Source organism: Vitis vinifera, chromosome 6, assembly GCF_030704535.1.
Source record: "Vitis vinifera cultivar Pinot Noir 40024 chromosome 6, ASM3070453v1".
NCBI lineage: Eukaryota > Viridiplantae > Streptophyta > Magnoliopsida > Vitales > Vitaceae > Vitis > Vitis vinifera.
In genome coordinates, this window is record NC_081810.1 from 207,764 (window position 1) to 231,171 (window position 23,408).

At 35.8% G+C, this 23,408-nt stretch overlaps 2 protein-coding genes across 3 annotated transcripts; one reads left to right on the forward strand and one right to left on the reverse strand.

Moving 5' to 3' along the window:
• Positions 1-944: 944 nt before the first annotated feature.
• LOC100262157 (uncharacterized) lies at positions 945-8,369 on the reverse strand. 2 transcript variants are annotated; one of them, XM_002285738.5, is made up of 9 exons: positions 8,034-8,369; positions 7,578-7,699; positions 5,237-5,324; positions 5,025-5,084; positions 4,580-4,642; positions 4,265-4,468; positions 4,040-4,145; positions 3,714-3,931; positions 945-1,252 (listed from the first exon to the last, which is right to left on the reverse strand). In XM_002285738.5, exons 2-9 carry the CDS (start codon positions 7,691-7,693, stop codon positions 1,160-1,162), a joined length of 948 nt encoding a protein of 315 aa, XP_002285774.1. In that variant the 5' UTR covers positions 7,694-7,699; positions 8,034-8,369; the 3' UTR covers positions 945-1,159. The 2 variants fall into 2 exon arrangements, with proteins under 2 accessions (XP_002285774.1, XP_059593286.1); XM_059737303.1 differs by having other exon boundaries at positions 945-1,715; positions 8,034-8,367.
• A 10,321-nt stretch (positions 8,370-18,690) lies between these two features.
• LOC109122713 (uncharacterized) lies at positions 18,691-19,788 on the forward strand. The gene has a single exon (XM_019220367.2). The coding sequence runs from the start codon at positions 18,795-18,797 to the stop codon at positions 19,617-19,619; it is 825 nt and encodes a 274-aa protein (XP_019075912.1). The 5' UTR covers positions 18,691-18,794; the 3' UTR covers positions 19,620-19,788.
• Positions 19,789-23,408: the final 3,620 nt, after the last annotated feature.

A 23,408-nucleotide genomic window follows, 5' to 3' on the forward strand; every position in this document is an offset into this window, starting at 1 on the left:
AGTGTTCGTGAAAGGGCCAAAATGCCTCCTCTTCCTCACATCCAACCCACCCACACCCACCTAAACTTCAGTCCTTCCCCTTCAGACCTCCTTTACCTTCTGCTGATTGTTGAAGGAGGTGCGATCATGACAGGCTGCAATTATAATTTAAATTGCAGATTGTTGAGATCTGCTTTACCTTCTGCTGACTGTTGAGAAAGATGAGGACATTTTAATCCCTTCATATTTAATTTAAATTTAAAAAATTAAAATTAAAACTAAAAACAAAACAAAACAGACAAACAAACAAATAAAATTGGTGGGTCTCATTTTAATTTCCTGGAAGAGAAAGCAGATCAGACTCGGGCGACCCAACCCAGGCTCAAGTGGTAACAATTGCTCGCAATATATTCTTGGCTTCTACTAGGAAAAAGATGTGAAAAACAGCAAAAAAAACCTTCATCAACCTTCCAACAAAAGATGAGACGGTCTCTCATTGGATAGAAGATAATTACAAAACCTTTGCACGGCCAAATTTCAGAATCCAACAGAAACATTCACGGGCCATTCTAATTTTGATTTTCCTGGAACTTTTGAGAATTGTCCGCCAGTGTGGAGTTAGTAATCATAAACATTGGATATAGCAACCAAAATGCATCAAAAGCATGTGCACATCCCTTTCAGAACAAAATCTGAATCACTAATTGCCACAACAACAACAACAACAACAAAAAACAGCACATTGGACTCTTTTAACCTCGTCCTAAATCACTTTCAATCTTGATCAAAGAAAAAGGTCACATGAAATTTGGAAAAGTAAAAGGATCTCTCCATATCTGCCCCTTTTTCTTCCTTCTTCATTTCCCTTTTTATTTTCTGTATGTTGAACTAGCTGAAAAAAAATGATACTGGAGAGGATTATGTGCTCATGCATCTAAGCCCATCAGTAAACCACAAACCAAGGAGACACCCAAGAGAAGATGGTGTGATTGATGATAAAATCATACTCTTATCATTCAAGTAGACATTATAAAACGCCCTCTAAATAGAAAACAACTATTACAATGTCATATCTCCGCCCCTTGAAAACCAAATATTAAACAACTGGAACCTCAACAGCACCTGAAATGGAAGGCCCCAGTGCCACAGCAGAAAAACATTGTCCTGCACAATCAACAGATCAAGAATCTTGGGGAGCCTCAAACCTTGTTGGAGTGTCAATACCCATCATACAGCAGAGTCCAGATATCAAGATTATAAGCAAAACAATTCCCTGAAAATCATGAGATGTGAGAATATCAGAATTCCCTCATTAGTTATATAAAAATAAAAATAAAAACATAAAACCAAGACAATCAGTGAAAGAGAGCACTATTGCAGTTTCAGGATTTTCAAGGCCACCAATTCCACAAAAGAAAAAAAAGAATTCCACTTAGGAAAACAAAATCTTTCATGTCAAATCAGATTACACTGCTGGCCACTTCCAAGTGCACTAAAAGACAAGATGAGAAGAAAACAGATCTCTCAGAGAAGATGAGTGATAAAAAGAAAAAAAGAAGATACAGTTTCAGAAGGAATGAAAACACAAAGAAACAAAGTTTACATACAGACTTTAAATCACTAAAGTCTCCAAAGTAGTAGCTCCTTTTCTTGCCAAGGGATTTGGGTCTTAACCAGTGCTGCCTGAACTCCAAAAGCATTTATCATTGTCCCTGAGACGCTATTATCTCCTTCACCTAATGAGAGCATCTGTGAGGGTCATTACTGGAGATCCTTACCCAAGAGAAAACCATAGCAGAATTAATAAAGAGGCCATTATCTCCTTCACCTATGAGGGCATCTATAGGGCCATGACTGGAGATCCTTCCCCAAGAGAACCATAGCAGAGTTAATTAAGCTCTTTTTTAACTTCCTCAAGTGTGACAAGGTGCTCAAACATGTATGAATTATCCTAGCCAACCAATCTGGAGAAGGCAAAGTATATTATCATTCCAAAAAAGACACCCAGTATTCATTAGCAAGTCTCATAAGATAGATATATATATATATATATACGTCCTCTTCACAAATAGACTCACTCCATCTAAGACAAATGCTTTCTGAAGAAACTTTTGGCATATGACAAAAAGAATTAATTTGGGGTGCGGGTGGATTGAGATCTACAATCTTACAAAGAAAAGCCCAAGGAGAATTGAGGCAAAGTATCCTCAAATGGAAGCTACAGACTTAAAAAAATGATTCAGGGAGCTCTTCAGAACCCTTCAAACTGCACATGCTAGAAACTTGAGATGGTTTCTAAAGCTCTTTCTGATCCTTCAAACTGAAAAGGCGAGAGAATTAAAGACAATATAAAGAGATCTATGTGACCATATTGCTGCCTCTCTCAATTGTGTTTCCCTCAATTGTCTGGATCTCTTCTGAAACAAAGAATCCTCTCAGACCTTCCCACCATACAGTTGAACAGTCATGTCATGATTGAAACATGGTACTGTTATCTCAATAGTACACCTCAGCACTGACAGTCCACAGCAACCCCTGAAAACACTTTCTAAATTAACGAAGCTCTACCTGACTAGTTAGCTTATTTCCCTCTGGCCCAACCAAAGCCTTGGCTACTAGGGCAGTAAATGAACCAAGTTTTTTTTCCTGTTTAAACTATTGAGTTCAACCATGGCTTGATCTTGGTTCAGGATTTAAAAATTTTATTCAAGCTTATCTCAAGTGGCACTCTAAAGGCAACAGCAAAGACCATTTTGCAATTGACTAGACTCAATTTTAAAATCTTGCAGCAGTAAAGTAATTCCACAAATTAAACATTGACCAAAGATATGCACATTACTAGTTACTGTAAAGAGAAAAACAACTTTAATAACGTTATTTGGAGAAAGACTATCTTTGTCATGCTCTTCCAAATGGTGCTGTCTAAAACATGTCTTTACAAAGAAAAATCTATGAAAATATGAGTACAAAAAAAAACTTTATTTACAAGCTATGCAACTGCACCATCTTTATTTACATAAAAATATGAAGACGGTCAATGTCAACAAAATGTTATATTGCACTTGGCAACTTCGTTTCACAAATAAGCCTGAAAGAATAATGTAACAAGTCAAGCCCAAGACATAATCAGCTCAATTCATTTGAAGTCCTATCAGTGACTCATCACATGGAACTCAAGTTTGAATGTGAGGTTTCTTGGTGTCAAATCCGTTTACCCACAGATCTTAAGACGAGGAGACATGGCTGAATTTTTTTTTTTTTTTTTTGATAGATAAAAGGAAGTATATTGAAGCACGGCTGAATATTGAAGCATCCAATTTTTACCATTCTATGGCCTAAGCCATAACTTAGCATAGCCAATGAGGGTGCTACACTTGGGGGAAACTCCATGCACTGCAATTAACTTACAATGGAAAAATAATATGTCCATTCTCTTTTTGGACATATATTCCTCTCTTCGAGTGCAACTTTTTGAAAAGGATGCATTTGAAAGAAGATGCATATGACATTACCTATAAAAATAAACAGGAAAAGGGATGTATAGATAGATATGATGACTTGGGATGAATCTAGTTATATTTAAAAACTAGCAATTCAGATTGTTCAAGTGTGGGTCATTTCTTATGTACAGGCCCAAACAACAGTGCAAAGATATTCATATGATCAACATTAGCAATGCAGAGAAACACCAGCATTAGCGATTGAATCATAGAAAGGATCATATGGAAACTTACAACTAAAAGTCCCTCCAGAAGCGATGACTTAATCTGGCAAACTTCATCACAGGTTGTGGAATTGGCTGAACCATTTCCATAGGTACCTTCAGCAAGAAACCTCTCCAGGTCCCTGTAAGAAGGATATTGAATTGACCTAAATGGATCTGAAACATATAGAACTGTATATTTTGTCCCCGACTGCTCCAAAGAACTGATAAGCTCAGAGAACACTTCACCTGCATATTCCATCAAACTATTCACATTAGCGTTTCTCATGATGCCCCTCAAAGAGTTTCAAAATTTACAAATATCCTGAATCTATATAAAAGAATCTTTCAACATACTTTCAAGACGTTGGTCAAGTTCTTCCAAATGAGAGCCACCATGGCAGAACATAACCAAATCTGTGGGACCCACTGGCCTCATTTTCCTCCTTGAAACCAGATAATCCTGTATTATTTGCGGAGGGGAAAAACATCAGATCTTTATGAAAGAACAAGCCCCTCTCCCTCCCCCACCCCCTAAAAAAATTTCCGTTATAAGTTACATAGATCACAAATTGAATTTACATGGACTGAGTGCAGGTCTGCAAGTTTTTTAAAATTTCCACCCTCTACAGAGCATGACTCCAGGAAAGCAACATTGCTGACACCAAGATCATGTCCACAAGTTTCTGTAAAACCCGAGATCAGAGAATTTTCCATTGCCTCTTTCTCCTCTGATACAGCAACATAAGGGAATGCCATGGAAAAATTGGACCTTGCGAAAGAAACCTATTCAAGGACATGGAAGTCCAATGGTAAAAGCAGAATCTGACCAAACAAATTTGAAATCTTGACTTCTAAACTTCCAACCAAAAAAAATGAACACACTTAAGCATATACCTTAAGCAAGTCCACAAGTGCTGGGTCTGCATGTTTGCTTCCAGAAATATCTAAAGATGACAACTACAAATGGAAAAGGGAGCATGAACAAGAGAATAAAGATTGCAAAGCATTGCAATGTGCATAAAGCATTGACCTATGCCTATGGGTTCCACTTGTAGAAATTACCAAAAGGAATATAGTCAATTGAGCATTAAAAACACAATCAAATGACAACCAGTAGTTACGCTAATTACTTCTATGTCAGTCATAAGATAAATATGCTCTATGACTCAATCAAAATGAGAAACCACAAGAAAATGTATTCCCCAAGCAGCAACTTGTTCTACTTGATAAAGAAGGATTCACAAAGATCACGAGGAAGTCATTAGAAATGAACATAAAATTTTCAAGGAAGGTTACATGCTGAACTTTTTTAAAAGTGATATTTTTCAGAGATTCTCACCTCTCTACCAACAAAAACAAGTGCAAGATCCACAGGCTGCTGATCTTTCTCCCCAGAGCACTAAGGAAAACAAACTCAGTATAAGGGATCGAAGACCACCACAACAAACAATTCATTTTGAATGTGAAATTTGAGAAGAAATGGAAGTATTAAGAAATCTGAAGCAGTGTAAAATTTTCCACCCAGATATGACCATAAAGCAAAGAAAATACCAGCAAGTTTGACCAGCCCCCTTCAGACACAACAGACTTGGCTAAATCCTTTGGATAGAGTGTCTGATAATTAACAGCTTCCTTCATTCTGTTGTTTGAAAATCTGTAACGTAAGATTCTGATTTGCACTACCAATCCAAGAAAAAACAAGGGAGAACAGTACATAAATGTCTAAAGCATTGAATGTCTGCACAAGCACAAGTATTTTCCACTCTTGTACAACGCGGGTTGCAGTTTGTAAAATATGTAAATTCTCATACAAAATGATACATATCATAAATATGTACAACATTTTGACTACCCAGTATCTTACACAACATAACACAGGCAATAGGCATATTACATGTAGGATAAGGGCATAGTTTGGTCACATCCAAAAGTTTGGGAAAAATCAAGTTTTAATGTTATCAAGAAAAGTAAAATATTGTTTTGGGGGTATTTTAGAATTATAAAAACCAAACAATCATTTTTAAGATAATGCAAGGCAGCCAATTATGTGCAAGTTGTTGAAACCCCAGAGTGCACTACTTTTATTTGAATACCATATCTAAAGTTAGATATATAATAATTGAATGTCTTTGACTCTTGCATCTTCATTAAATTGATAGCAAATTGCTAACACAAATAGTATTTTGAATTTCTGGTAACACAGATTATTTTTTATCAGCAACAAATTTCAACAGGTTCTGTTTGTGCAGGTTAAGGAGAAGTCAGCTAGTCATATTCTAACTCACTGCATCAAATAATAGAAGCTTTGGGAGCTTATTCTAGCTTTATTTTCCAGCACTGCATCTTCTGAGGTCAATCAGATCACTCCTTCTAAGCTAGAACCAACTAGAATGAAAAAAAAGGGGGGGAAGCATAGGAGATTGAGAATTTGGTTCCCCTTTGTTTGCTTTATTGTATTTGGAATGAGTAAAACGGCAGAATCTTTAGGAAGAGGAGCATTGACATCAAATGTTTAAGGATCTTTTCCTGAAAACATTTTTTGAATGGACTAAGAACTCAGAGGGGCAAAACCGTGTCCTATGGATTTCATAGAGGACTTGGGTAACATATAGGTTGTCTAGGGTTCTTCTTTTTTGGTTTTTCTGCTTTTTTTGTACTCTCTGTATACTCCTGATGTACTGGGAATGCACCCTTTTTTCGTTAGGCACTCTTTAATATAGTTTTTTGTTTTTCTATCAAAAAAAAATAAAAAATCATGAACAAATTTCAGATTAGCAAAATGTACCTTAGATTATGGTACAATATCAGACATGAAAGGGACCATACAATAACCAGTACATGATAAGATAGAACATTCTTTACAATCATCAGAATATGTTCAAACCAATGTCCAAATGAACTAAATCTAAACCACATGGATGATCCATAATTTCTAGAAGAAAATCATGCCAAAATGCAAATGGAAATGAATTTTGAAAAAACAAGGGAAAATTTTTTGTAGGCAAGAAAGAGTTTATTAGAAAAGGCCCCTAACAAAAAAGGGTGCAAGCCACATAAACCAGAAGAATACAATGAGTGCCCATTGGGGGTCAACAACCAATACCAAAATCTTAGCGAATACCCCAACAATCTATGAAACCCAAATCCACATCCAAAGGCATCTTGGACCACATGAAAAGAGAACAGAGAAATGACTCCTTTAAAGCTTGTATGCTGGACATCAAGGGAGGAACCTAGACAAGGAAAAAGAATGTTTGGGATGATGACATGTGTGAATTGGTCTAACAGCACTTATGAAGTTTCACCAAGGATAGTGCAAGAAGGTCCCTTGACATATTGCAACATTCCAGCCATGGTACTTAGCAGTAAGAAAAAACAAAACATATATTGAGCATGGTCGAAACTTAAAATGAGGGTGTTGAGATGGATCAGTAGCAAGACAAGAAACTGGGTCTGCATCTCCCTAGTTTCTTCATCTGCGCCAATCTGTACTTATGCCCCATGTCACCCCTACAATATGGAGAGGATATGGACTCACTCTCAATATAAAAAGAAATTCATTCATAAAACTCTAGCTGTGCCAATACTTGGGGAAAAATGAAAAAATTAATAATAACAGAACGGATAAAAAGTACAAGGATAAATTGAACTAAGTACAATAGCATGCTTTTTTTTATAAGGAAAAAAAATTATCAATTATAGAATGAAGTAAGCTATACAAGAATGAATTCCAATTTAACATCATGTGGAATTAAAGGAAAAGCACCACAAAAGCAGATACTACAGCTCATACGAAGCACAAATTAAAAAAAAAGAGGAAAGCCCTAAACGATCTTCAGCTTTTTTTTAGGCAGCTATCCGAAGAAGTGAAGGTAAAAGAATGAAAGCATACTCAAATTGGTGATGGGACCACAGAAATGCCGGAACAGTGGATGGCAAGGCCGTCCTATACGGAACCCGAGACACCACGAGCAAAACCATCAATAACGAAACCACAAAGGTCTTCATTTTTACCTACAGGAGCAAAATAGGAAACAAGATCAAAGCAAAGACATGGTGATTGGAGGACAAACAATTCCGAGAGAAATACAAAAAACCCAAACCTAGAACACAAGCGTGGAAACTGGAAAGCAATTACGTTTATTACAGATCACCGAGTAACAGATTAAATTCCAATCCAATAAATCAACAAAAGAAAGCAAAATTGGAATATCAAATAGATTAGAAATCCAAGGTGAAAAGAAGGAAGGAGGAGGGATCTTGAGCTTAGACTGTGAATTCATAAAACCCCATGTCTAGGTTGAAAACATAGAAGAAAGCAGAGAGAGAGATAGGGAGAATTTCTTACCACAAAGGCCCCAGGAGTTGGATCCAGAAGAATGGATTTCGATGGCTTTCTTCTCCCAAGGCTTCCTTATTTGCGTAGAGACTGATGATAAGACACGCCAAGAGAAAGAAGATCGGCCTATGATAAAACTTCACTGCTGTAATGTTATTCCACCCCAAAACCGAATCAGTGAATCATGCACCCACTTCCCTTTTTTCCTCCTAAAAACTAATGGAAGAAATGCAGACTTTCACTTTTCATCCAATTAAATTACAAAATCAAACAAGATGCTTAGGGTTTGTTTGGAAAATGTGAAAACGATTTTTTCTAACTTAAAAACCTATTTGGTAAACTTTTGATAGACAATAATTTTTTTAAAATTGTATTAAAATAGGTTACTTTTTAAAATACGTTTTTTTATTATTTTTTAAAATATGTTAAGCTAAAAAATATTTTAAAATTTTTTACATTGTAAATAAATTTTGAAAAAATGAAAAAAATAAAAAAACAATTTTGTCACTGAGGATAAATAATTGCATTTCATGACCATTTGAAAAGTACCAAGGTTAGTCCATTTGGGAAGTTTCTTGGCAAGTCCCTTGCTTGGTTCAAATGGATAAAAGTTTTACTCTGGACCACATTCGGCCCCAATGGGCTGTACTCAAGCCCTCCAGGTTTACGCTAGGCATTATAGGAGGATGAGTGTAAGCTACTTGTAACGGGATTGTCAAGTCAACTGTCTCCAGATGTTCCCACTCATCAACCTCAGCTGGTAGAGTCCAGAACTACCTCTTGGGCCTGGTCTGCCCTTGATTTATGGGCCGATCAGGGATGAACTGGGCTGGTAGCCTGCCCTAGACTGGCCCACAGTCCTCTCCGACCCCAGAGTTTAGGCCATGTTTGGCAACATTTTAAAAAACCTTGGACAAAGCCCTTGATTATTGGGAAACTTTTGTTACAAATTTTGTAACGTAGTTACACAAGTCAGTGTGCTGTTATCCAAATATAAAGAACCATTTTTCGAAAGGTAAAATAATAAAAACCATTTTCACCTTTGTAATCACTTTGTTCCCTTATTCTTACATGGTACTAGAGTTTCAACAATCAACCATGTCCTCTACTGAAACCTTCACCTTCTCAACAATGGTGGCAACAACTTCGTCCTCAGCCTCGACAGGAGCATCACATCAGTTTTTCAAAATTACCATGCCCTACCACTTCTATCATTAAACCAAGCCCTAACTATACAATAATTATCTTCTATGAAAAACACAATTGCTCAATGTCATTATTGCAAATAGCCTTGAATTCCTCATTGGTGATCCTCATCTATGTCCATCTCTAATGAGTGAAGACCACATTACAACAAATCCGGAATTTGTTCTTTCAAGGCGTCAGAACAGTTTGCTTATGAGTTGGATTTACTCATCTCTCACTAAAAATGTAATGACTCAAATCATTTGGGGTAAACATTACTTATGACATCTGGATTTCACTTGAACAAAGCTTTTTTGCTACTTCAAAAGCAAGAGTCATGGAATTACGATTGCAACTTCAAACTACTAAAGAGGGTGGATAGTCAATGTCTAAGCATCTACTCAACATTAAGAAAATTGTTGATAATCTCTTTGCAATTGGGGAATCTATTACTAAACAAGATCAAATCTTTGTGCATTCTTAAAGGTTTAAGGCATGAATACAATTCTTTTGTTGTTTTTATCACTTCTCACACAAATGTGCCTAACCTTGATGAAATCAATAACTTCTATTGACTTATGAAAGTCGACTAGAGCAACAAACCTCAACGGAGGAGTATTCTCTAATTTAGGCAAACATAGTGAATGTTCAAAACAGCTTCAACAAAAAGAATAAAAAACAACCTCAATAGAACCCTCGAGGAAATTTCATTCGCCTATCAAACTCTAATCAATCCACAATTAACAATTTTGGCAACTTTGGGCATGGTCGTGGTGGCAAAAGTCCTCCTAATTTCAATTTCTGCAATTAAAATGGACATTATGGTGGAAAAGGGATGTCAAGACCAAACTTTTAAAACTCCAGTGGAAATTCAATGAACAAACCACAATGTTAGGTATGTGGTAAACTAGGTCACATTGCACTCACTTGCTACCACCAATTTGGTCATAGTTACCAACTTGCTTTGTCTAATCCTACTGCTGATTCCACCAATTTTGCTACTCCATTGGTACTTGGTGATGATGCATGGTACTTGCCTTAAGGAAGCTATACATGTAGGGAATTAAACTGAATTCCCAACTTGTGAGAAACAAAAAATTAGAGAAAACACACACCAAAGAAAAACAATCACACGCACAAGACAGTATTTACGTGGTTCGACAATTTGCCTACGTCCACGGAGTTGTAGGGATATCACTATTATCAGCGAAGAATACAGAGTACAACATGGCGGCTACAATATTCTCTATATAAATATAGCACGGCAACCCTATCATACTAAAAAACCCTAATTACAAAAGGTGGTTCCACAATGGGCTAAACGGGCCCAACAGGCCTCAATAAATCTCCCATTAAAAAAGTCATGCAATATTATTCGGGTTGGGTCGTCAAACCGGATCAAACAAAACTAGGCTCCACAAAGCCCAACAAATCTCCCACTTGGAGACTAGTCCAATCACCAACATCAAACCACTATCCTCCAAGAAACAATCCCTCATCCCTACAACTCATCCTCCTGTCCTCAAGCTAGAAGACCAATTGAAGTTGCGCACAGCTTCAACTTCTCAACAGTGACACCCTTAGTCAACATGTCTGCAGGGTTCTTAGATCCACAAATCTTCTCAAGTATTACCATTTTATCCTCAACAAGATAACGGATAAAGTGGTATTTTGTTTGTATATGTTTCGACTTTGAATGAAAAGCCGAGTTTTTGGCAAGAAAAATTGCACTCTGACTGTCACTGTGTAGAATGTCCATCTCTTGCTTCTTACCCAATTCATCTAAGAAACCATGTAGTCAAATCATCTCCTTTCCAGTTTCAATTGCTGCAACATACTCAGCTTCTGTAGTAGACAAAGTAACAATCTTCTGTAGATTTGAAGTCCATGATATAGTTGTACCACCTAGAGTAAAAACAAACCCAGTAGTACTCTTTCTACTATCAATATCACCAGCAAAATCAACATCTACATAACCCTGCAGTTTCAAATTTGCACCTGTGAAGCAAAGACATGTATCTAATGAACCCTTCAGATATCTTAAAATCCACTTGACTGCCTCCCAATGCTGCTTTCTAGGCCTACTCATGAATCTGCTCACAACTCCCACTGCATGTGCAATGTCTGGCCTTGTACACACCATAGCATACATCAAGCTGCCAATAGCTGAGGCATAGGGCACCTTGCTCATATGGTCCCTTTCTTCTTCTGTCTTTGGTGACTGTTATTTGCTTAGTTTGAAATGACTACCCAAGGGTGTGCTCACTGGTTTAGCTTCATTCATGTTGAACCTGCTGAGAACTTTCTTCACATACTCTGACTGTGAAAGCTTCAATGTACCATTAGTCTTGTCTCTAATGATTCTCATACCAAGGATTTGCTTTGCAGCTCCCAAATCCTTCATTGCAAACTGTTTGGACAATTGCTTCTTCAGATTATTAATCTTCTCAATGTCAGACCCTGCAATAAGCATATCATCCACATACAATAGTAATATGATGTAAGAATTGTCAAAGGACTTAAAATAGCAATAGTGATCAGCTTCACATCTCTTGAACCCAATTCTATGCATAAAATTGTCAAACTTCTTATACCACTGTCTAGGAGCTTGTTTAAGGCCATACAAGCTCTTTCTCAATTTGCAGACTAGATTCTCTTGTCCCTGAACAATGAACCCTTCTGGTTGAATCATGTAAAGGTCTTCCTCCAAGTCACCATGAAAGAATGTTGTCTTCACATCTAACTGCTCAAGATGTAAGTTTTCTACAGCCACCATTCCAAGTACAAGTCTAATTGTTGACATCTTCACAACTGGAGAAAATATCTCTGTGTAGTCAATGCCCTCCTTCTGCTGGAACCCTTTAACAACTAATCTGGCCTTGTAACGTTTGCTACCATCATGCTCATTCTTTATTCTGTATACTCACTTGTTGTGCAAAGCCTTCTTTCCTACTGGCAATTCAGTCAGTTCCCATGTCTGATTCCCTAATAGGGAATCCATCTCATCCTTCATTGCTAACTCCCACTTGCTTGAATTCTCATCTTGCAAGGCTTCATCATAACACTCTGGCTCACCACCATCAGTCAACAGGAGATAATTTAAAACAGGTGAATAACGTTGCGGAGGTCTAATGTTCCTGGAAGATCTGCGAACTTCAGCTACAGGTGTACTCAAATCTACATGTGAATTTACATTCTCCTTATCTTCTTCACCCCCTTTTTGGACAGTACTTTCAGTCAATTCATCTAAGTTGACAAACTCAGATTTCTTTTGATCTATCTCTGTAACATCTGACGTTACAGTTGACCTATCCTTGTACATAACCTGTTCATTAAATATCACATTTCTACTTCTGATGATTTTCCTATTTTGCTCATCCCAAAACCTATAGCCAAATTTCTCATCACCATAGCCAATGAAAAAACATATTTTTGACTTTGCATCAAGTTTACTACGAGCATCATAATCAATATGAACATAAGAAACACAACCAAAAACTTTTAAATGTGAAAACTTCACCTCTTTACCGCTCCAAACCTCCTCAGGAAGTCTGAACTCCATGGGAACTGATGGTCCTCGGTTTATCAGGTAAGCTGCAGTGCTAACAGCATCAGCCCAAAAAATTTTTGGTAGTCCAGCATGCAACCTCATACTTCTAGCACGCTCATTGAGAGTTCTATTCATGCGCTCAGCCACACCATTCTGTTGTGGTGTCCCAGGAATGGTCTTCTCCATGCTAATTCCCTGTGCAGCACAATACTCACTGAATCTTCCATCTATGTACTCTCCTCCATTATCTGACCTCAAACATTTTACTTTCAAACCTGTTTCTGTCTCAACCATGGTCTTCCACTTCTTAAAAGTTACAAATACATCAGATTTATTTTTCAGAAAATAAACTCATACCTTTCTACTTGAGTCATCAATAAAGGTGATGTAGTACCTTGAACCTCCTAGAGATGCAACCGGAGAAGGCCCCCACAAATCAATGTGTACTAGTTCCAATTTTTCAGCCTTCGGTGTCCTGCCAGTTTTCAAGAAACTCCACGAGCCAATACCCTAGCTCCCTTTGTAACCTTCCAAGTACCACCAACAAATAGTATTGCATGTCCTTCATCATCAAGTTGTCCAACAGAAATCAGATTCCTCTTCAGGTCAGGAATATGTCGAACCTTCTCTAGTAACCAAACAGACCCATTGGGCAATGATATCCGGACGTCTCCCAGACCCACAACATCCAAGGCTGAACCATCAGCCAAATACACCTTACCAAAATCACCTGCAACATAATTCTGTATGATTTCTCGGTGTGGAGTGGTATGAAATGAAGCTCCTGAATCCAAAACCCAATCATCAAGTGGACTGTCTACTACAAGAAGTAATGCATCATGTACCTCTTCTGTTACAGCATTAGCAGAATCATCTTCATTCTTCTTCTTAGGGTTTTTGCATTGCCTTTTAAAGTGACCTGTTTTCCCACAATTCCAGCATTGTACTTGTTGGCCTGATCTAGATTTGCTTCTGTTCCGATTAGAATTTCTGGAATTTGATCTACCCTGATTTGAATTTCTGTTATTACCTCTGCCTCTTGTCTCAAGGTTTAGGGCAGAACCAGATCCTGAGGTTTCACCTGCATCCCTTCGGCGAATCTCCTCAGCCAGAATTAAATCTCGTATATCATTGTACTTGAGCTTTTTCTTTCCTGTAGAATTGTTTACTGCCATCCTCATTGCCTCCCAACTGTTTGGCAAAGAAGCCAAGACGATCAGAGCACGAATCTCATCATCAAAATCAATTTCTACAAACGACAATTGATTTGTGATTGTATTAAATTCATTCAGATGTTGTGCTACTGATGCATTCTCTGCCATCTTCAAATTGAACAATTTCTTCATCAGATGCACCTTATTGTTTGCGGACGGCTTTTCATACATACCGGACAAAGCCTTCATCAAATCTGTTGTGGTCTTCTCCTTTACAACATTGTGTGCAACAGACCTAGACAGAGTTAACCTAATAACTCCTAGAACCTGTCTGTCAAGAAGCGCCCATTCCTCAGCCTTCATACTCTTAGGTTTTGTCCCCAAAAGAGGCAGATGTAATTTCCTCCCATAGAGATAATCTTCAATCTGCATCCTCCAATACGCAAAGTCTGTGCCATCAAACTTTTCTATTCCAGACGTCTTTCCTGCTTCCTCTGCCATTGCTCCCACTCAAACCTAACCCTAGGCTCTGATACCAGTTGTAGGGAATTAAACCGAATTCCCAACCCGTGAAAAACAAAAAATTAGAGAAAACACACACCAAAGAAAAACAATCACACGCACAAGACAGTATTTACGTGGTTCGGCAATTTGCCTATGTCCACGGAGTTGTAGGGATATCACTATTATCAGGGAAGAATACAGAGTACAACATGGTGGCTACAATATTCTCTATATATATATATAGCACGGCAACCCTACCATACTAAAAAACCCTAATTACAAAAGGTGGTTCCACAATGGGCTAAACAGGCCCAACAGGCCTCAATAAATCTCCCATTAAAAAAGTCATGCAATATTATTCGGGTCGGGTCGTCAAACCGGATCAAACAAAACTAGGCTCCACAAAGCCCAACAATACATCATCTAACTCCTAAAATTGTGAATCTACAACACTCAACTCCATTTGTTGGACCAGAAAAAGTCATTATTGGAAAGGGTACTTTCTTTAAAATCTAACTCTTATTCCTTTCAACTTAACAATGTCTTTCATGTTCCCTTACTTGCTATCGACTTAATCAGTGTTCAAAAATTTTATGTTGACAATAATGTCTTCTAGTGTTTCATCCATCATTTTTTGTGGTGAAGGACATATTTTCGAAGAAAGTTCTTCTTCAAGGACCCATTGATTGTCGTCTTTACAAGTTTCCACAAGATCATTCCAATAACAGCACTATCAATTCTATTGTATCCTACTTCTCTTCTTATGTATCCTTTCCTTCCAATAATAATGCGTTGTTGTGGCATAATAGATTAGGTCACCTTACTTTATTAGTTATAAATAAAGGTCTTAGTTCATGTTCTTTACCTACCTGTTTCATGTCAATTTGCTAAGAGCCATAAACTTCCTTTTGTTCCATCTACTTCTCATGCCACAAAACCATTAGAATGAATGCATTTTGATATTTAGGGACGTTCTCCTATTAACTCTGTGAATGGTGCTAAATACATTTTGTTATTCATTGATAACTGCACCCATTTTTCTTGGATGTACCTTTTAAATTCCAAACATAAGACTATTAAATACTTTCTTCCATTCAAATTAATAGTTGAAACCTAGTTTAGCATGAAAAATTTTATTCTTCAATTTGATTAGGAAGGGGAATATCACCTATCCCTCATCTATTTTCTCAATTTGGAATTCTTCATTGTCTTTTATGTCCCTCTACTCTTGAACAAAATGTTAGAGTTAAATAGAAAAATAGACATATAATTGAAGTTAGTCTTACCCTCCTTAGTCATGCCTCTATGCCTCTCAAATATTGGTCTTATGCTTTCAAATTTTTTGTGTATCTCATTAATCACTTCATTTATTTTGTCTCACAAATTTCACTTTGAATGCCTTTATCACAAATTACCAATTTATTCCACTATTTGTGTCTTTGGTTCCTCATATTTTCCTTTTATTCAACCTTTTAATTCCCATAAAGTACAAATGTATTCCACTCATTGTGCATTGGCTTAAGCTCCAAACATAAAGGGTTTTTTTTTTCTCTCCACATCAACATTGGTCAAATTTGTATCTCTCGTCATATTACTTTTTTTTTTATAAGTAAAGAATAATTGTACTAAAAACCACCAAAGTAATGACTTAAAGATTACAAGGAAAAAAACACCCTCCACACCCTAGCTAGAAGTCAAGGACAAAGGAGCAGCCCAACCCACACCCTCAACGGGTTCCCACCCAATCAATAAAATCAACTAAAGTCGAAGGACCATATTTTATAAATAGTTTCGTCTCCAACCAAAGGAAATATACAAAAGAATTTTTAAGTATTTGCAATGATAGTTCTTCTTCTTCAAAGACAACTTTGTTCCTTGCCTTCCAAATCATCCAAAAAAGAGACAAAGGGTTTGCTCTCCAAACACCCTTCCTCTTTTTTCCCACAAAAGCCCCATCCCATCCCATATCTCTCGTCATATTATATTCCATGAATTTGATTTTCCTTTTGCCTCATATCCATCATTATCCACTTCCTCTTTATCTTCTTTGTATTTTGTTATACCATTGACTTTTCCATCTAACACTTCTTGTTCTACATCTACTGAGTCTCATTTATCTACTAATATTCCCAATTCTTCACACATACAATCTGTTACTGCTCAATCTCTTGATTTGCCTATTGTTACAACCTCTCTACAACCTACTATAACCAATACTCATCCTATTCTTACAAGTTCCAAGATTAGCCACTCCAAACCCAAAGCGTTTTTTTACTAATTCTTCTGTTGTAGTTGAACCATCATCCTATAAGGAAGCAACCCAAAATTCTCAATGGTAAAATTCTATTAATAATGAGTTTCAGGCTCTTATGAAAAAATGGTACTTAGACATTGGTCTCACCACCTCTTGACGTTAATGTCATTAGCTGTAAGTGAGTTTATCGACTCAAATCCTTACAAGCATACACTAAGTTGGTTTGCTTGGCTCATGATCCTTTTCGACCCTTCAAATTAAACAAGAGATTATATACGTTCAAAGTTTTGAAAACAAACCTCAAAAAAGAATTCTAAATTGCCTTAAGGAACTAAATTTTGTTTGATACTAAAAGATATAGAACATTTATCTTTAATTTATTCTTTATCAAGATACCATGTACTTATATTCTCAATGTATTTTTCATATTTTTAATTACTTGTCCAAACATTGAACAAAAAATTTATTAAATTTATTCTAAATCATAATGCCTAATTCCAAAATGAACTTTTAAAAAATCACTCTAATAAATTTTTTATCAAACTTGTTTTTTCAAATACACTTAAAGGTCATAATTGATAATGTCATATTTGGTACGTGAGAAATGAAGAATGAGATTTTAAACATACTTAAGTCATGTACATCTCATTCCAATTTTATTCATTTCTATGCCTGAAATGATTCCAACAAAATAAAATCCAATTTCTAAGTGAGATTTCAATTCATTCTATTTTATTTTTATCTTTTAGTGTAAGTTATTTTTAAAAATCAAAAAATCAAAAACTTGTTGGACAAGTTGATCTAATTTATTTTGATTTTGTAATAATAATAATAATAATAATAATAATAATTCAATTTATATAATATAAACTAAATTTGATTCAAGGTTTATTAAAAATAAAAATAAATTTATAATTACAAATGAATTAAAAATATATATTTTAAATAAAATATGAATAATAATATTATAATAAAATTATAAATTATATATTTTTTTTATAAATGTTATAAAAATATGGATATTAACATCTTATAAAAGCATAATTGATTTATTTTATTAAAAATAAATAATAATAACTTAAAATTAATAAATGCTAATACTTTACATGAATTTAAAAACAAATAAAATTTAATTTTTTAAGGTATAAATGAGTCAAATTTCTTATTACATGTATACATTTAAGACTCAATCATGGATATAATATGGTGAAATTTTTTATTTGATCCATAATTAGTTAATTAATTTTTTTAATTATAAATTATTTTTAAAAAATTAGAAGACTCATTGAAAAATGTAAAGCATTAATCATGCCCATTATTTTTTTTATAGTTATTATATATATATATATTTTTAGTTTAAAATTATTTTTAAAATTATAAAACTTATTAATAAATTTAATACAAAATCTCGTTTGATTTGAAATTCATTTTTAAATGAAAAATAAAAATAAAAAATAGTTATTTATTTATTTTATTTTAAAAAAATGTTTCTAAAGGACAACAATCATACCAATGGTATAAATTTTTAAAAACAATTATATTTTTAAATCACACACCAAAATAGGTCTTTATTATTTAAGAAAAAAACTCTTAAAGATGTTATTTTAAATGGAAATAAAAAATCATACACCAAAATATATCATTATCAATTTATTTCTTTTTTTCATCCTCAAACATGGTATTAATGATTTTTCTTCCCATATTTAATTTTTCTAATATTGTTTCTGATGTTGGAAGAAAATTAATAACAATTATATATAACCATTTATTGGTGACGAATTGCAGAAGGAAATTGAAAGGTAGAGAAATTTTTGACTTAATGGGCACCTCTGGCCAGGGGTGTAAAAAAAGATACAACTGAATTTGAAAGCGAGTTATGAGGGCCACTGCACCACCAATCTGCATGAGAGCTTTGCACTTTGCAGAGATCCAAAGTGAAAAAACCTGTGAAAAGACTCCCTCGCTTGTGAATTGTCATGTGAATGCTATTAAGGCCATCAGCCAGCTCCTCAACATTTACTCGACTACACCGCTCCTGTTCATTAATCCCTTCACGTCCCATATTCTTGTTTGTATTAAGTTTCAACCCCATCTCTCTCTCTACATGAACCACCCACCCATCCATGAAAGACCTCTCCTTCTTCCTCCTCAAGAACTCTCTGGGTTCCAAGATGAGGAGGGGCATCCGAAGCTTCTGCAATGGTGATGCTTCAACCTCAACGCTCAACCAGCACAAGACCACTCCTGACCATGGCGACTCATCACTCATCAGCTCCACTACTTTAGTGGAAATCCCACCAACATTGGAGGAGATGATACTGCAGTTAGAACTAGAAGAGGAGATTGCCAGAAAAGCGAAGCTTCAAGAATATGGTGAAATGCAGCGTAGGATGTCTTGCGTTAACAATTCTGATATTTTACGCTCTGCCAGGAACGCATTAAATCAGTATCCCCGGTTTTCTCTTGATGGCAAGGATGCTATGTATCGATCTTCATTCCGAAACCTGGCTCCTGGTAGGAAATCAATTTGTTGCAACCGAGGACTAGTTAGAGGAAGATGTTACACAGATGAATTTGACTCCAAGTTAGAGAAAAAGACTTCCTCATGTTTGCCATCAACTTTAGCAGGAGAGAGTGTGATATGGTGCAAGCCAGGGGTGGTAGCTAAGCTAATGGGCCTGGAGGTCATGCCAGTGCCAGTAAGTTGCAACAGAAGTACAGAGAAGTTGAACTCTATTGTAAACAGACAAAATCTAAGGAGGCGAGCCCAAAGGCATGAAATGGAGAGGAGGAGATTTGTTATGGATATGAATGGTTGCGGTGCAACTCAAAGACAAGGGACAATGGCCTCCTGTTCAAAGACTGGCCGGTACTGCGTGATGAGACCACTTGCAGTGGAACCAGCAAATATTGATGGAGTAGGTTGGCCAAACAGGCATTTTCTTTAGATTCCCACAGCAGATTCAAATCCCAATACATCCTTCTCTCTCGGAAATCAAGAATACTTTCTATCAATCTTACCATATTATTGTATTACTCTGATTTGCGCTTTGGATGCAAAGTTTCTTAGTAAAAAAAAAAAAAGAAGACTTGGATATTGGATGTTTTCCCTCCTGATTTCCTATCTTATGAATGGTGGAAGTTCCTTATAAAATTTTTTTATGGAAATATTCGCATCTGATCTTGCTGGATGCCGTTATAAACATATAGTAAGTTCCAGCTTATGGATGACCGACAATTTTCCAGTTCTGGGCTTTAAATAAACATGAAAAATACTATTTTGCTAGGGTACATGGGCACTGTTCTCACTCAATATTATATAATAACTGGTCAAACAAATTATGCTACTGAATTCTGATTAGAAACGTGCATATCTCAACCTTCAATTCGTGTACCTAACATAGCTGTAGTCCATAGTTTCTGATCATTTCAATTATATGCTTCTGTTGTGGAGCATGGCCGTAAGGATGGACCCTGGCAATGGTGATAAAGATGCTATATACGATCACAAGAATGAAAGTTTATGTCATTTTGCAGTGCCTTGATGTCCACAAATGCAAGGGAGGACTTGGATTTTATTTTTTATTTTTAAAAAGAACCTTTCACGTCTTATTTTTCAACTAGAAATCTCAAACCGTGTATCAAATTCAATGGTGGAAACATACCTTCAAGTTAACATTAAAGTATCAGACATTTATGTAACAAAATTTTAAATCTACACAAACTTTTATATATGAATAACCTATCACCCTTTTTTGGACAAAATTTCTCTTATGAAAAAAATTATGCAAGTTTTCAATACATTATATAATAAAGGAAGTTAACATATTATCTATTAATCACTAACTTGTTTCTTTTTATATAAATAATTTGTTTCCTTTTATAAATAATCTATTAACCATAAATTAGTTATATACTAGGTCATGATTTTAGGTAATTAGGAAATTTCATATTTTTTGTACATATATTCTCCATAACCAGAGGACTAATACACACAATAATTTATTAATATATCTTATTCGTCTTCTACATGGTATCAGATTATAGTGTTACGACAATGTTGGTGAGCTATTCATCTTTGCTCCAATTCAGTTTTTCATTCACGCATGAAGTATGTGGTCATTGATTTTCACTTCATTCATGATCAAGTTCAAAATGGTGCTCTTTGCTTTGCTTTTATATCATTTCAAGATCATCTAGCGAATATTTTTATGAAACCACTTTCACTAGCCCACTTTGTTTCTCTTTTAATCACTAATTTGTTTCCTTTTATAAATAACCTCTTAACGGTAAATTAATTATATTCTAGGTATTTTAGGTAATTAGGAAACTTTTCAAATGTGTATATATATTCTTCATAGGCAAAAGAATAATTTACCAATATCATCCGTATTCTATATCATATCAAAACATTTAGGAGATGCTTCAGAAAACTCTATGGTTGCAACTAGTGCATGCTGCTACAAGCTTTGTTCTTCAGTGCCTACCTGGTGGGCATTACTTGGCTGATGCTGACCTTACCACCTTTATACATCTGTGTTATCCCTATAGCAATTATTCTAGCGGACTGGATTCCACTTGATTGAATACCCCATGGGAATAGTGAGCCTTTTGGATCTCATGAATCAAAGAGATACGAGTCCACAATGATCATAGCATCTGCCAGGCTACCAAGGGCCCATGATCCTGCACTTGAGAAATTGAATTCCAAAAGCATAGTGAAATACGGCTGTCCACCAAATTCAGAAGAGCATTATAGCCTTTAAAATGTCCCTAAGGCCATAACACAAGCATATATAGGAAAATGGGGATTGAAGCACTGTATGGGGCTAACAGATGGACTCCTCATGGTTCCGGCAGGTCGTGATTTCAAACCATATATGCCTGATCAAAGACTTTAGTTCTCTCTATCCAGTGTGGAAGCCATCATAGGTTTATACACTAGGGCCCGATTATGTTGCCCAAAGCCAGAACAAAGAAGATAGGAAGTAGATACAGTTCTGTTCTGACCATTCAAGTAAATATCCGATATTGCAGGAAGCCATTGCCCTGATCATCTGTGGTGCTTCTTCACAAATTAGGTGTGCTTTAATCTAAGGTGTAAGGTCGAATGGGTGCCTTTTGTAAAGTCATTGACAATGAAATGTACCATATTTCACATTTCTCCCACTGGATCCCCAAAAAGGGTCAGTTCAGCCAGGTTTACACAAGATGATCATCATATCAAGTATCAACTTAATGTGAATTTATGATTCCTGCAATTTAATGCCAAAGCTAGGCTTCACATCCATGATGCATTTCACATATTATTTCCTCCAAGCATAACTTAAACATCGTTCTTAACCTTTTATGTATGTTTAACACTTCACCAATGGTGTCGAAAATCAGAAGGAAGAATCTAGGAAAGGAAGGATGCATTTTGATCTAGGCAAAATGTTCATTTAACAGATATGATGGAGTGTGTACCATTGGTGTCATGCTTCTTCAAAGCATTGTGTATTTGCTCAAATTACTATAAATGTTTTTGCTGGCATCCGCATAATAAATTCTCAGAATCTCATCCTACGAATGAAAACCATAATATAGATTCCAGCACACACTTTGCAGAGGGACCTACATTGAAAAATAACAGCACTCCAGCGACATTAGGAGGTGGAAACCACTAAGTTTGGCGGTTGAGGAATAACTGATGAACTTTTTGACCCCTTTTGGTCTGCTATTCTTAGATTCCTTTCAAGAGGTTGAAATTCCAAAGTGGTTTCCTTTTCTTCCCTTTAGCATGTGCATCTTATCTTAGAGAAAACTATCAGTCCTCTACTTCTTAATGCTCAAGTATTCCTTCACAAGTTATTGAAGAAGCGATATCTGAGTTCAGAAGTTAGCCGTAATTAGTAGCCCAAATTGACCTCATCAGCAAAGTGGCATCTTTTTCTTTATTCATTCAACTGTTTTTTAGTGGAATTTTAAATAGTTACTCATCATATCTGTTCGTTTAATACGAATATGATGGCCCAAGTAGGCACATGGGGTGATGGTACTTCAATTTGACTCCCCTTCGCTTATTGGGTTCTGCATATATTATATACTTTGGCGCTCCTGTTGGGAATCCACCTCTGACTTTTGATACCAATACTAAGATATGAATCACATAATATATAATAAATGTGAAAGAAAAAGACTAGCAAGAAGAATTCACTACCTCAAATTTAGGATCTAAAGGGTTTGGTTTAAGTGCTCTGCATGTGACAAACCGTCCAGCATTTTAATAGGATAAAGAGCAATATACCTCTTCCTTCCTTGCCCTCTTTCTTGTGTTAAAATTAATGAAAGAAAACTCTCTTTTTTAGCAATCTTAGCTGTCCCCATATGATAATCCTCATTAGTTTTCATGTTGCTGCACTAATCTAATGTATAAAATTTCTGAACTTTACAGCTTAACAGAACAAAAAAATGAAAGAATATAACTACAAGTGAAATTCGATTCCTTTGAGCATTGTTTATTTTTTGGGCAATCAGATAATTGAAATTTGATTCCTTTGAAGACTGCCATAAGGGGCATGCTTAGTTTTCAGTAAAGTCAAATGGTTCTGAGTTTGGAAGTTCTAAGCTGGCCAAGAGGAAAAGAAAATAAGGTTAGGTGTGCATCATCATCCATCAGTTCTATTACTTAATTCATTTGATTCTGGTGACTTGATAGAATACTAAAAACCCACTTGGAAAATCTCTCGAGTCCATAA

What these genes read in the sequence shown, in the direction of transcription:
- LOC100262157 (XM_002285738.5), bottom strand. Translation starts at nt 7,693, where the DNA reads ATGAAGACCTTTGTGGTTTCGTTATTGATGGTTTTGCTCGTGGTGTCT. An exon ending in CAGACCTGCACTCAGTCCAT is followed by an intron (nt 4,146 to 4,264) that starts GTAAATTCAATT and finishes CAAATAATACAG; the next exon opens with GATTATCTGGTTTCAAGGAG. An exon ending in ACTTGACCAACGTCTTGAAA is followed by an intron (nt 3,932 to 4,039) that starts GTATGTTGAAAG and finishes TGGAATATGCAG; the next exon opens with GTGAAGTGTTCTCTGAGCTT.
- LOC109122713 (XM_019220367.2), top strand. Translation starts at nt 18,795, where the DNA reads ATGAAAGACCTCTCCTTCTTCCTCCTCAAGAACTCTCTGGGTTCCAAG.